Source organism: Bombina bombina, chromosome 11 (assembly GCF_027579735.1).
Source record: "Bombina bombina isolate aBomBom1 chromosome 11, aBomBom1.pri, whole genome shotgun sequence".
Lineage (NCBI taxonomy): Eukaryota > Metazoa > Chordata > Amphibia > Anura > Bombinatoridae > Bombina > Bombina bombina.
Window position 1 is genome coordinate 165986004 of NC_069509.1, and position 13675 is coordinate 165999678.

General features: G+C 39.8%; 1 protein-coding gene across 1 annotated transcript in view; it reads left to right on the forward strand.

The window, feature by feature from the left end:
* Window positions 1–13675, forward strand: part of LOC128641725 (uncharacterized) — a 392787-nt gene that overhangs the window by 242029 nt on the left and 137083 nt on the right. The window contains exons 30-31 of the mRNA XM_053694250.1: window positions 2306–2468; window positions 12139–12220. Coding sequence (XP_053550225.1) covers window positions 2306–2468; window positions 12139–12220 — 245 coding nt within the window. The remainder of the gene's footprint in view (window positions 1–2305; window positions 2469–12138; window positions 12221–13675) is intronic.

The window sequence follows — 13675 nt, forward strand, 5'->3', positions numbered from 1 at the left end:
AAATTGTGCTGCAAAATAAATGTTTTCTAAATTTAAGATCATATTAAATATTTTAGTGCTAGTAGTGTGTTGCAAAATAGAAAGGTGGACTTTATGTCCCTTATAGAAATAGTTAAGTTCCTCCTTACAAATTCTACACTATGGTTGAACATTTAGCTAGTGCTCGACAAATCTATTTAAAAATTAGGAGCCAGTAAGAATATTTAGGAGCCAGACATTCTTTTAGGAGCCAAACAGTGGTAGTTGTATATAGCTATATGGAGAATAGCCCAAAAAATTAGGAGCCATGGGTTAAATTCTAGGAGCCAGTGGCTCCCTGGCTCCTGGGTTGGTCGAGCCCTGATTATAGAATTTGAGTTGAAAAAGGGGGATAGAAAGCTTCACTATGTCATTTTTACGGTTGCTGTCACCTGCCCTCTTTTTTTTAGATACAATCCCTTTTCTCATATTGCTTTTTTTCTACACGATGGCTCATCATTCCTTTAGAACAGCTAAACTATAGCAGAGCTCACAACCATTTCACATTCTACATGATCTTCATTGTTTGGGAGCTGTGCCTGCTGTCCACAGGACCTTATAAAAATACCATGTTGCCAAGGACTATCTAGCCACACCCTGAACTGTCCAGTCCCTACCCAGCTCCACCCATATACCCAACCATATCTGCCCCTCATGGGGCAGGACTCCACCCTTGATTTGCTGCAATGTCTACCCAGATCTCCCTGACTAAGCCACCAGCCTCCATATCCTGTATAGTTGGGAAATGTTGAGAGGTATGCTATAGTGTGGACCACAACAGAAGTACTAGTTAAGAGCAACTTTTATGTTCCTTGTTACAGTTCTAAGTCCAGGGTAAAATATAGCTGCATTTTTGTATTTGCTTCCCTAGACCTGTGCCTAGTTGGGTGATGGAAACATGCATTTTTTTAATGATGAATAATGCCATATTTAACTCCCCTTGAACAAGGATTATTTAACTCCTTGGAAGTTGTTCAGTACCATTGGTCACTGGCAGATCGATGCGAAATAGAAACTTACATTTCTATTTCACATCAAGGGGTTGGACAGGTGGTGGGCCTACTGACTGATTGTCCAATGAGGTCATTATGCCCCTGTTTCCAGTATACATACTGTATATATTTTTATTGATAGGAATGGTACTACAGTCTTAAAGTTAAATATGAATATTCTGTTTCTCATATTTTACTTGGGTTTTGTTATTTTTCTTCTTTAAATGTATCATCCTTTTAAATAAGTTCAAGATTGTTGTAATCACTTGAATAAAACCTCACTCATTACTATGTTTGGTAGGCGTTGTACAGTTTTAATGATGTTGATTATTTTGATATTGCATTTTTATAAGACAATATTGAACAGCTATATTCTTTGCCATCAACTGCATCATAATAAATATAGGACCGATTTAAAATTGGGGAACTGAGAGGCAGGATATCTTAAAGTAAAGGTAAACTTTGATGAATGAAAGTCCGATTTTTAAAAAACGGACTTTCATTCACCAAAGTTTACCTTCACTTTAAACAAATATCCGAGAATAAGTGGAAGATAGAGTACAATTTTGTTTAAAAAAAAACAAACCATTACATTATATTTTAATATAAAATGTACCACTTTCCCTTTTTATCCATAGCTTAAAGGGACACTCAGGTTTTATTAAATTTTCATGATTCAGATACATCATGTAATTTTAAACAACTTTCTAATTTACTTCCATTAAAAAAAAATGTGCACAGTCTTTAATATTTACACTTTTTTAAGTCACCAGCTCCTACTGAGCATGTGCAAGAACTCAGACTATATGTATATGCATTTGTGATTGGCTAATTGCTATCACATGGTACAGGGGGAGTGGAAATATACATAACTTTGAAATGTGTTAGAAAATAATCTACTACTCATTTTAAATTCAAAGTAAATGCTATTGTATTGTCTTGTTATCTTGCATTTGTTGATTATGCAAATCTATTGTGTTTACTGGTCCTTTAAACGTATCCCCTTTTAATCACGATATATGTAGATAGACCTCAGAAGCGTGCATGTGCCTTGAGGATTATATGGTAACAGTGTTTGCAACAATCTATGTAACAATGTTATACATATAGTTCTCAAGACACATGCACGCTCCTAAGCATACCTCAGTATACAATTAGCTAAAGGAGAAAACTTTAAACCGGAGAGTCAAAAGTAAACTTAATAAAAGAAGATTTTTTTTTTTTTTTTAAATGCTACAATCTATCACTTACAATTTTGCATATTAATTCATACACTAATAATTCTATTTCCATAGCTGCCCGAACCGAAACGATCCTACCCTCAATGTGGCGGAGAACGGGGTGTCCCTGAAGGCAACATTTTCTCTCCAAGTCTTCAAATTTATTGGAAATTTAGACAAAATTTATTTGCACTGTGACGTCCACTTGTGTGATACATCAAGTGAAACTTGTACCACTGTGAGTAGAGAATCAGTTACTTGCATAAATCCCACATATTTTGGGCCAGATTATGAGTCGAGCGCAAATGCTTGCACGCAAGCGATATCGGGTTTTCACGTTCTTTTGCACGCAGATTAAATTGCGCTTTATTACCAATTGAATGAAAACACGTTCGCTTGAGCGCAATTGTAGTAAAAGCTCGTCGTGTTAACTGTTTCAAGAAACAAAAAATATCACAAAACACATCAACAATACATTTACATCAAAAATACAGTTACACTAATAAATAATCCATCTAATAAAAATTATTTTAAAAAAAATATTGCACACACAAGTTATAAGGGCTCAAAGATATGAGGTGTCAGGTGTTTAACATAGACATACATACATATACATCTCTAAATATGTATATTCTGTATATGCATATATATATATATATGTGTGTGTGTGTGTGTGTGTACATGTATTTATGTATTTAAATGTGTATATATGTACTTGCAAACATATATACACATATAAACACAAAAAAACATATGTATACATACACAGACATTAATATATACGTGCAATGCAGCCCTTTGCAATTAAGTAGCTGAAAACAATGTAAGATCATATTTATGCAATATTTATATTTAATAAAGTGTTATATTGTGTATTTAGTGTAAATATTTGACATTCCAATGTTAAGCACATAGGGGAATATGTTATAAGTATTTCTAAATAGTTATTCTTATATATATCTGTATATATCTATACCTGTATATAATTATATATATATATATATATATATATATATATATATATATATATATATATATATATATATAATAGAGAAAATAACTCATTGTGTAGTTCATTAACAAATCTAGACAGGCCAGAAGGCTTGTTTTTCCCACAGAAAACCTCTGGAATACATTCACCTAGATTTAGAGTTTGGCGTTAGCCGTCAAAAGCAGCATTAAGGGGTCCTAACACTGCTTTTTACCGCCCGCTGGTATTTAGAGTCCGGCAGGAAAGGGTCTAACGCTCACTTCCCTACTGCGACTCCAGGCTACCACAGATCCCCTTACGTCAATTGCGTATCCTATCTTTTCAATGGGATCTGCCTAACGCTGGTATTTGGAGTCTTGGGAGAAGTGAGCGGTAGACCCTCTACCGACAAGACTCCTACCGACAAAAAAAGTCAGTAGTTAAGAGCTTTATGGGCTAACGTGTGAATATAAAGCTCTTAACTACTGTGCTCTAAAGTACACTAACACTCATAAACTACCTATGTACCCCTAAACCAAGGCCACCCCACATCGCAAACACTATAATAAAAAATGTTAACCCCCTAATCTGCCAACCGGACACCGCCTCCACCTACATTATAGCTATGAACCCCTAATCTGCTGCCCCTAACATCGCCGACCCTCATATTTATTAACCCCTAATCTGCCCCCCCCAATGTCGCCGCTACCTAACTACACTTATTAACCCCTAATCTGCCGACCGGACCTCGCCGCCACTATAATAAATGTATTAACCCCTAAACCACTGCACTCCCGCCTCGCAAACACTAGAATAAATTGTATTAACCCCTAATCTTCCTTCCCTAACATCGCCGCCACCTACCTACAATTATTAACCCCTAACCTCCTGCCCGCACCATCACCGCTACTTTAATAAAGTTATTAACCCCTAAACCTAAACCTAAGTCTAACCCTAACACCCCCCTAACATAAATATAATTTAAATGAAACGAAATCATATTCCTAAAATTAACTAAATTAATCCTATTTAAAACTAAATACTTACCTATAAAATAAACCCTAATATAGCTACAATATAACTAATAATTACATTGTAGTTATTTTAGGATTTATATTTATTTTACAGGCAACTTTGTATTTATTTTAAATAGGTACAATAGCTATTAAATAGTTAATAACTATTTAATAGCTACCTAGTTAAAATAACTACAAAATTACCTGTAAAACAAATCCTAACCTAAGTTACAAATACACCTAACACTACACTATCATTAAATTAATTAAATAAATTAACTACAATTAGCTAAACTAAAATACAATAAAATAAACTGTTCTACAATAAAAAAAAAAAAAACACTAAATTACAAAAAATAAAAAAGAATTACAAGAAGGTTAAACTAATTACACCTAATCTAAGCCCCCTAATAAAATAAAAAAGACCCCCAAAATAAAAAATTCCCTACCCTATTCTAAACTACCAAAGTAATCAGCTCTTTACCAGCCCTTAAAAGGGCTTTTTGTGGGGCATTGCCCCAAAGTAATCAGCTTTTTTACCTGAAAATAAAAATACAATACCCCCCCCAACATTACAACCCACCACCCATACACCCCTACTCTAACACACCCAAACCCCCCTTAAAAAAACCTATCGCTAACCCCCTGAAGATCATCCTACCTTGAGTCGTCTTCACTCAGCCGAGCCGAATTCTTCATCCAAGGTGCGCAGAGGAGGTCCTTGATCCGGTAGAAGTCTTCATCCAAGCGGGGCAAGAAGAGGTCCTCCATCCAGTAGAAGTGTTCATCCAGGCGGTGTCTTCAATCTTCATCCATCCGGAGCGGAGCCATCTTCAACTGAGCCGACGCGAAGCCATCCTCTTCAACCGACGACTTCCCGACAAATGAAGGTTCTTTTAAGGGACGTCATCCAAGATGGCGTCCCTTCAATTCCGATTGGCTGATAGGATTCTATCAGCCAATCGGAATAAAGGTAGAAAAAATTTGATTGGCTGATGCAATCAGCCAATCAGATTGAAGTTCAATCCGATTGGCTGATCCAATCAGCCAATCGTATTGAGCTCGCATTCTATTGGCTGATCGGAACAGCCAATAGAATGCGAGCTCAATACGATTGGCTGATTGGATCAGCCAATCGGATTGAACTTCAATCTGATTGACTGATTGCATCAGCCAATCAGATTTTTTCTACCTTAATTCCGATTGGCTGATAGAATCCTATCAGCCAATCGGAATTGAAGGGACGCCATCTTGGATGACGTCCCTTAAAGGAACCTTCATTCATTGGGAAGTCGTCGGTTGAAGAGGATGGCTCCGCGTCGGCTCCGTTGAAGATGGCTCCGCTCCGGATGGATGAAGATTGAAGACGCCGCCTGGATACACACTTCTACCGGATGGAGGACCTCTTCTTGCCTCGCTTGGATGAAGACTTCTACCGTATCAAGGACCTCCTCTGCGCACCTTGGATGAAGAATTTGGCTTGGCTGAGTGAAGATGACTCAAGGTAGGATGATCTTCAGGGGGTTAGCGATAGTTTTTTTTAAGGGGGGTTTGGGTGGGTCAGAGTAGGGGTGTGTGGGTGGTGGGTTGTAATGTTGGGGGGGTATTGTATTTTTATTTTCAGGTAAAAGAGCTGATTACGTTGGGGCAATGCCCAGCAAAAAGACCTTTTAAGGGCTGGTAAAAGAGCTGATTACTTTGGTAGTTTAAAATAGGGTAGGGAATTTTTTATTTTAGGGGGCTTTTTTATTTTATTAGGGGGCTTAGATTAGGTGTAATTAGATTAAACTTCTTGTAATTCTTTTTTATTTTTTGTAATTTAGTGTTTTTTTTCTCCTACATTGGTGTGTCCGGTCCACGGCTTCATCCTTACTTGTGGGAATATTCTCTTCCCCTACAGGAAATGGCAAAGGGAGCACACAGCAAAAGCTGTCCATATAGTCCCCCTTCTGGCTCCGCCCCCCAGTCATTCTCTTTGCCTGCTCTGAACAAGTAGCATCTCCACGGGGATGGTAAAGAGTATGTGGTGTTAGTTGTAGTTTTATTTCTTCTATCAGCAAAATGGACAAATTCCAAGGTGGTTCCCCCTTTAAATGTATGTGCAAATTGTGCCATGGCGTCCAAACAAAGTAAGGACAGTACTGTCACATTTAATAAGGTTGCCCAAGATGATTCTTCAAATGAAGGTAGTGGGGATAGTTCATCATCCTCTCCTTCTGTGTCAACACCAGTTTTGCCCGCGCAGGCGATATCTAGTACATCTAGCGCGCCAATGCTTGTTACTATGCAGCAATTAACAGCAGTAATGGATAATTCTATAGCAAATCTTTTATCCAAACTGCCAGCATTTCCCAGAAAGCGTGATTGCTCAGTTTTAAATACAGAGGATGAGCAAGTTGGCGCTGACGATAATTTATCTGTTATACCCTCACATCAATCTGAGTTGGCAGTGAGGGAGGGTCTGTCTGAGGGAGAAATTTCTGATTCAGGAAAAATTTCTCAGCAGGCAGAACCTGATATCGTGGCATTTAAATTTAAGCTAGAACATCTCCGCGCTCTGCTTAAGGAGGTGCTAGCTACTCTTGATGATTGTGATTCCAGAGAAGTTGTGCAAAATGGACAAATTCTTAGAGGTCCCAGTGCACGCTGATGCTTTTCCGATACCCAAGAGGGTGGCGGACATAGTGACTAAGGAGTGGGAGAAGCCAGGTGTACCTTTTGTTCCACCTCCTATATTTAAGAAAATGTTCCCCATTGTCGACCCCAGAAGGGACGCATGGCAAACGGTCCCTAAGGTAGAGGGGGCAGTTTCAACGTTAGCAAAGCGCACAACTATTCCTATAGAGGACAGTTGCACTTTCAAAGATCCTATGGATAAAAAATTGGAAGGATTGCTTAAAAAGATTTTTGTTCAGCAAGGTTTCCTTCTTCAACCAATTTCATGCATTATTCCTGTAACTGCGGCGGCGTCTTTTTGGTTCGAGGAACTAGAAAGTTCGCTCCAAAAGGAGACTCCATATGAAAGGTACTAGGGTCCCTTCTAGCGGTTCTAAGGCCGAGGGGCATTTCTGTAGCACCTTACCTAGACGACATTCTAATCCAAGCGTCGTCTCTTTCCAAAGCAAAGGCTCATACAGACATTGTTTTAGCCTTTCTCAGGTCTCACGGGTGGAAGGTGAACATAGAAAAGAGTTCCCTGTCCCCGTCCACAAGGGTTCCTTTTCTAGGAACAATAATAGATTCTGTAGAAATTAAGATTTTTCTGACAGAGGTCAGAAAGTTAAAGCTTCTAAACGCTTGTCAAGTTCTTCAATCTATTCCTCAGCCTTCCATAGCTCAGTGCATGGAGGTAATAGGATTAATGGTTGCAGCAATGGATGTGGTTCCTTTTGCTCGAATTCATCTAAGACCATTACAACTGTGCATGCTCAAACAATGGAATGGGGATTATGCAGATTTGTCTCCCCAGATTCAAGTAGACCAGTTAACCAGAGACTCACTCCGCTGGTGGTTGACTCAAGATCACCTGTCTCAGGGAATAAGTTTCCGCAGGCCAGAGTGGGTCATTGTCACGACCGACGCCAGTCTCTTAGGCTGGGGCGCGGTCTGGGACTCCCTGAAAGTTCAGGGTCTATGGTCTTGGGAAGAGTCTCTTCTCCCGATAAACATTTTGGAACTGAGAGCGATATTCAATGCGCTCCTGGCTTGGCCTCAACTAGCGAAGGCCAGATTCATAAGATTTCAGTCGGACAATATGACGACTGTAGCGTACATCAATCATCAGGGGGGAACAAAGAGTTCCTTGGTGATGAGAGAGGTATCCAAGATCATCAAATGGGCGGAGGATCACTCCTGCCACCTATCTGCAATTCACATCCCAGGAGTAGACAACTGGGAGGCGGATTATTTGAGTCATCAGACTTTCCATCCGGGGGAGTGGGAACTCCACCCGGAGGTCTTTGCCCAGTTAACTCGACTATGGGGCATTCCAGACATGGATCTGATGGCGTCCCGTCAGAACTCCAAGGTTCCTCGCTACGGGTCCAGATCCAGGGATCCCAAGGCGACACTAGTGGATGCATTGGTGGCGCCTTGGTCATTCAACCTAGCTTATGTGTTTCCACCGTTTCCTCTCCTTCCAAGGCTTGTAGCCAGGATCAAACAGGAGAAGGCCTCAGTGATTCTGATAGCTCCTGCGTGGCCACGCAGGACTTGGTATTCAGACCTGGTGAATATGTCATCGGCTCCACCATGGAAGCTACCTTTGAGACAGGATCTTCTAGTACAAGGTCCATTCGAACATCCAAATCTAGTCTCTCTGCAACTGACTGCTTGGAAATTGAACGCTTGATTTTATCTAAGCGTGGGTTTTCAGATTCAGTTATAGATACTCTGGTCCAAGCCAGAAAACCTGTGACTAGGAAAATTTACCATAAGATATGGAAAAAATATATCTGTTGGTGCGAATCCAAGGGATTCTCTTGGAGTAAAATTAAAATTCCTAGGATACTTTCCTTTCTCCAAGAGGGTTTGGATAAAGGGTTCTCAGCGAGTTCTCTTAAAGGACAGATATCTGCTCTGTCTGTCTTGTTGCACAAACGTCTGGCAGCAGTGCCAGATGTACAGGCGTTTGTACTGGCCTTAGTCAGAATCAAGCCTGTCTACAGACCGATGACTCCTCCATGGAGTCTAAACTTAGTTCTTTCAGTTCTTCAAGGGGTTCCGTTTGAACCTTTACATTCCATAGATATTAAGTTACTATCTTAGAAAGTTCTGTTTTTAGTTGCTATTTCTTCTGCTAGAAGAGTTTCTGAATTGTCTGCTTTGCAGTGTACTTCACCCTATCTGGTATTCCATACAGATAAGGTTGTTTTGCGTACCAAACCTGGTTTTCTTCCAAAAGTGGTTTCCAACAGGAATATTAACCAGGAAATAGTTGTTCCTTCTCTGTGTCCGAATCCAGTTTCGAAGAAGGAACGTTTGTTACACAACTTAGATGTGGTCCGTGCTTTAAAATTCTATTTAGAAGCAACAAAGGATTTCAGACAGACATCATCCTTGTTTGTCGTTTATTCTGGTAAGAGGAGAGGGCAGAAAGCTACTGCTACCTCTCTTTCCTTTTGGCTGAAAAGCATCATCCGATTGGCTTATGAGACTGCCGGATGGCAGCCTCCTGAACGAATTACAGCTCACTCTACTAGAGCTGTGGCTTCCACATGGGCCTTCAAGAACGAGGCTTCTGTTGATCAGATCTGTAAGGCAGCGACTTGGTCTTCTCTGCATACTTTTGCCAAATTTTATAAATTTGATACTTATGCTTCTTCGGAGGCTATTTTTGGGAGAAAGGTTTTGCAAGCTGTGGTGCCTTCTGTTTAGGTAACCTGACTTGTTCCCTCCCTTCATCCGTGTCCTAAAGCTTTGGTATTGGTTCCAACAAGTAAGGATGAAGCCGTGGACCGGACACACCAATGTAGGAGAAAACAGAATTTCTGTTTACCTGATAAATTTCTTTTTCCTACGGTGTGTCCGGTCCACGGCCCGCCCTGGCTTTTTAGTCAGGTTTAAAAAAAATTATTTCTGTACACTACAGTCACCACAGCACCCTATGGTTTCTCCTTTTTCTCCTAACCGTCGGTCGAATGACTGGGGGGCGGAGCCATAGGGGGGACTATATGGACAGCTTTTGCTGTGTGCTCCCTTTGCCATTTCCTGTAGGGGAAGAGAATATTCCCACAAGTAAGGATGAAGCCGTGGACCGGACACACCGTAGGAGAAAGAAATTTATCAGGTAAACATAAATTCTGTTTTTGTGTTATAGAATAGTTTATTTTATTGTATTTTAGTTTAGCTAATTGTAGTTAATTTATTTAATTAATTTAATGATAGTGTAGTGTTAGGTGTATTTGTAACTTAGGTTAGGATTTATTTTACAGGTAATTTTGTAGTTATTTTAACTAGGTAGCTATTAAATAGTTACTAACTATTTAATAGCTATTGTACCTAGTTAAAATAAATACAAAGTTGCCTGTAAAATAAATATAAACCCTAAAATAGCTACAATGTAATTATTAGTTATATTGTAGCTATATTAGGGTTTATTTTATAGGTAAGTATTTAGTTTTAAATAGGATTAATTTAGTTAATTTTAGGAATATGATTTTGTTTCATTTAAATTATATTTATGTTAGGGGGGTATTAGGGTTAGGGTTAGACTTAGGTTTAGGGGTTAATAACTTTATTATAGTAGCGGCGACAGTGCGGGCGGGAGATTAGGGGTTAATAATTGTAGGTAGGTGGCAGCGATGTTATGGAGGACAGATTAGGGGTAAATACTATTTATTCTAGTGTTTGCGATGCGGGAGTGCGGCGTTTTAGGGGCTAAAACATTTATTATAGTGGCGGCGAGGTCCGGTCGGCAGATTAGGGGTTAATAAGTGTAGTTGGGTAGTGGCGACGTTGGGGGGGCAGATTAGGGGTTAATAAATATAGGGGTCGGCGGTGTTAGGGGCAGCAGATTAGGGGTCCATATGGATAATGTAGGTTGCAGGGGTGTCCGGAGCGGAAGATTAGGGGTTAATAATAAAATGAAGGGGTCAGCGATAGCGGGGGCGGCAGATTAGGGGTTAATAAGTGTAAGATTAGGGGTGTTTAGACTCAGGGTTTATGTTAGGGTGTTAGGTGCAGACTTAGAGAGTGTTTCCCCACAGGAAACAATGGGGCTGCGTTAGGAGCTGAACGCTGCTTTTTTGCAGGTGTTAGGTTTTTTTCAGCCCAAACTGCCCCATTGTTTCCTATTAGGATATCATGCACGAGCACGTTTTTCTAGCTTACCGCTACCGTAAGCAACGCTGGTATTGAGGGTTGAAGTGGAGCTAAATTAGGCTCAACGCACCCTTTTTTTAGCCTAACGCAGTTCCTCAGACAACTCTAAATACCAGCGTTGTTTGAAGGGTGCGTTGGAAAAAAAAGCAGCATTAGCTACGCAGGTTTTTACCGACAAAACTATAAATCTAGGTGATTGTTTCCAATGCAGCAAAGGATTCTGGGTAAGATATGCAAATTTGGTTCACAATGACACACCTTTTTACTCCATGTCTGCTTCTCAGCAGATTCCCTTAACGCCAAAGCATTGCTGTTCAAACAGCTTATAAGCTTAGCTAGGGTAAGTGCAGTGATTCATAACTATCCCAGGACAGACTGTATCGTAGTTATTGCTACTCATCAGTTGGGAGAAAGTTTGAATCACTGCTGGGTGAAGTTGATTTCAGGCAAAATACAACAACATTTAAAATTAGGGGGAGGTAAAATGTGAGTTTAAAATCCTCCACTACGCATAAAATAGAGAAAATAACTCATTGTGTAGTTCATTAACAAATCTAGACAGGCCCAGAGGTTTGTTTTTCCTTTCTCCCAGCTGATGAGTAGCAATAACTATGAAACAGTCTGTCCTGGGATAGTTGTGAATCACTGCACTTACCCTAGCTAAGCTTATAAGCTGTGTGAACAGCAATGCTTTGGCGTTAAGGGAATCTGCTGAGAAGCAGACATGAAGTAAAGGGTGTGTCATTGTGAACCGAATTTGCATATCTTACCCAGAATCCTTTGCTGCATTGGAAACCATATATTCCAGAGCTTTTCTGTGGGAAAAACAAGCCTTCTTTTTTGCTCTATTCACTTTTATGGGAGAACCGGTTATCGCGCACAATGTTTTAAGTTTGTCTTTTTGCATGCTTTGGGTTAGCGCGAGAGCAATAACTTTTTACTTTCAACTCGTAATACAAGCGCAACCTGACGTGCGCAAAAAGTTTACTTCTAGCGCAATTAACGCTCGAGTGGGAGCGTTAATCAGCGCTCCACTTGTAATCTGGCTCTTTATTGGTAAATTGTTTTCAGCTTTAATGTTTTACAAATTATTTTTCTAGAAGTGTTCTGGGATGAGATCTGCTTCATTAGTTGAAGGGAACAACACTAAAACCTTATCTCAGGGACCAATCTATCTGAAAGGTAAGTACGCACAGGTAGCTCTCACTTTACAACAGTTTAATATGCACTGATTCACAAGAACAATCGTTACAGCACTGATAAAAGACACCCAAAAAGTGGGACATAAGAAAATTTCTTTAACTTGTACATACGGTGAACTCTTTTATAAAAAAATAAACTAACATACGGCTAGATTACGAGTTTTTGTCTGTAAGACTTGCGGTGCTAACGCTTCTTTTTTTCTCACCGCTCACTTAAGACAGCGTTGGTATTACGAGTTTTCAGAAAGGCTGCGTTAGCCTCAGAAAAGTGAGCGGAGAGCAAAATTTAGCTCCACATCTCACCTCAATACCAGCGCTGCTTACGGTAGCGGTAAGATGGCTAAACGTGCTTGTGTACGATTTCCCCATAGGAAACAATGGGGCTGAGCCGGCTGAAAAAAAACCTTTCGCCCATCCCTAGCTCCTACACATTTATAACATTGATTATGAAATCAGGTGAGAAAGGTAAAATTTAAGTCAACAATGGAAATTATTAATGGCTAAATTACGAGTTTTTGTCGGTAATGGTGTGCAGTGCTAACAAGCCTTTTTTTCTTACCACTCACTTAAGACAACGCTGGTATTACGAGTTTTCTGCAAGCCGGCGTTAGCCTCAGAAAAGTGAGCATTGAGCCAAATTTAGCTCCACATCTCACCTTAATACCAGCGTTGCTTACGGTAGCGGTAAGCTGGCTGAACGTGCTCGTGCACGATTTCCCCATAGGAAAAAACCTAACACCTGCAAAAAAGAAGCGTTCAGCTCCTAACGCAGCCCCATTGTTTCCTATAGGGAAAGAAAAGTTATGTCTACACCTAACACCCTAACGTGAACACCCGAGTCTAAACACCCCTAATCTTACACTTATTAACCCCTAATCTGTCGCCCCCGACATCGCCGACACCTACATTATACTATTAACCCCTAATCTGCCGCTCCGGACACCGCCGCCACCTACATTATACCTATGAACCCCTAATCTGCTGCCCCTAACGTCGCCGAAACCCTACATTATATTTATTAACCCCTAATCTGCCACCCCAACGTCGCCGCAACCTAACTACACTTATTAACCCCTAATCTGCCGCCCCCAACGTCGCCGCCACTATAATAAAGTTATTAACCCCTAAACCTAAGTCTAACCCTAAATAACTACAATTAAATAAATTATTCCTATTTAAAACTAAATACTTACCTATAAAATAAACCCTAAGCTAGCTACAATATAACTAATAGTTACATTGCAGCTAGCTTAGGATTTATTTTTATTTTACAGGCAACTTTGTATTTATTTTAACTAGGTACAATAGTTATTAAATAATTATTAACTATTTAATAGCTACCTATTTAAAATAAATACGAATTTACCTGTAAAATAAACCCTAACCTAAGTTACAATTACACCTAACACTACACTATAATTAAATTAATTACCTA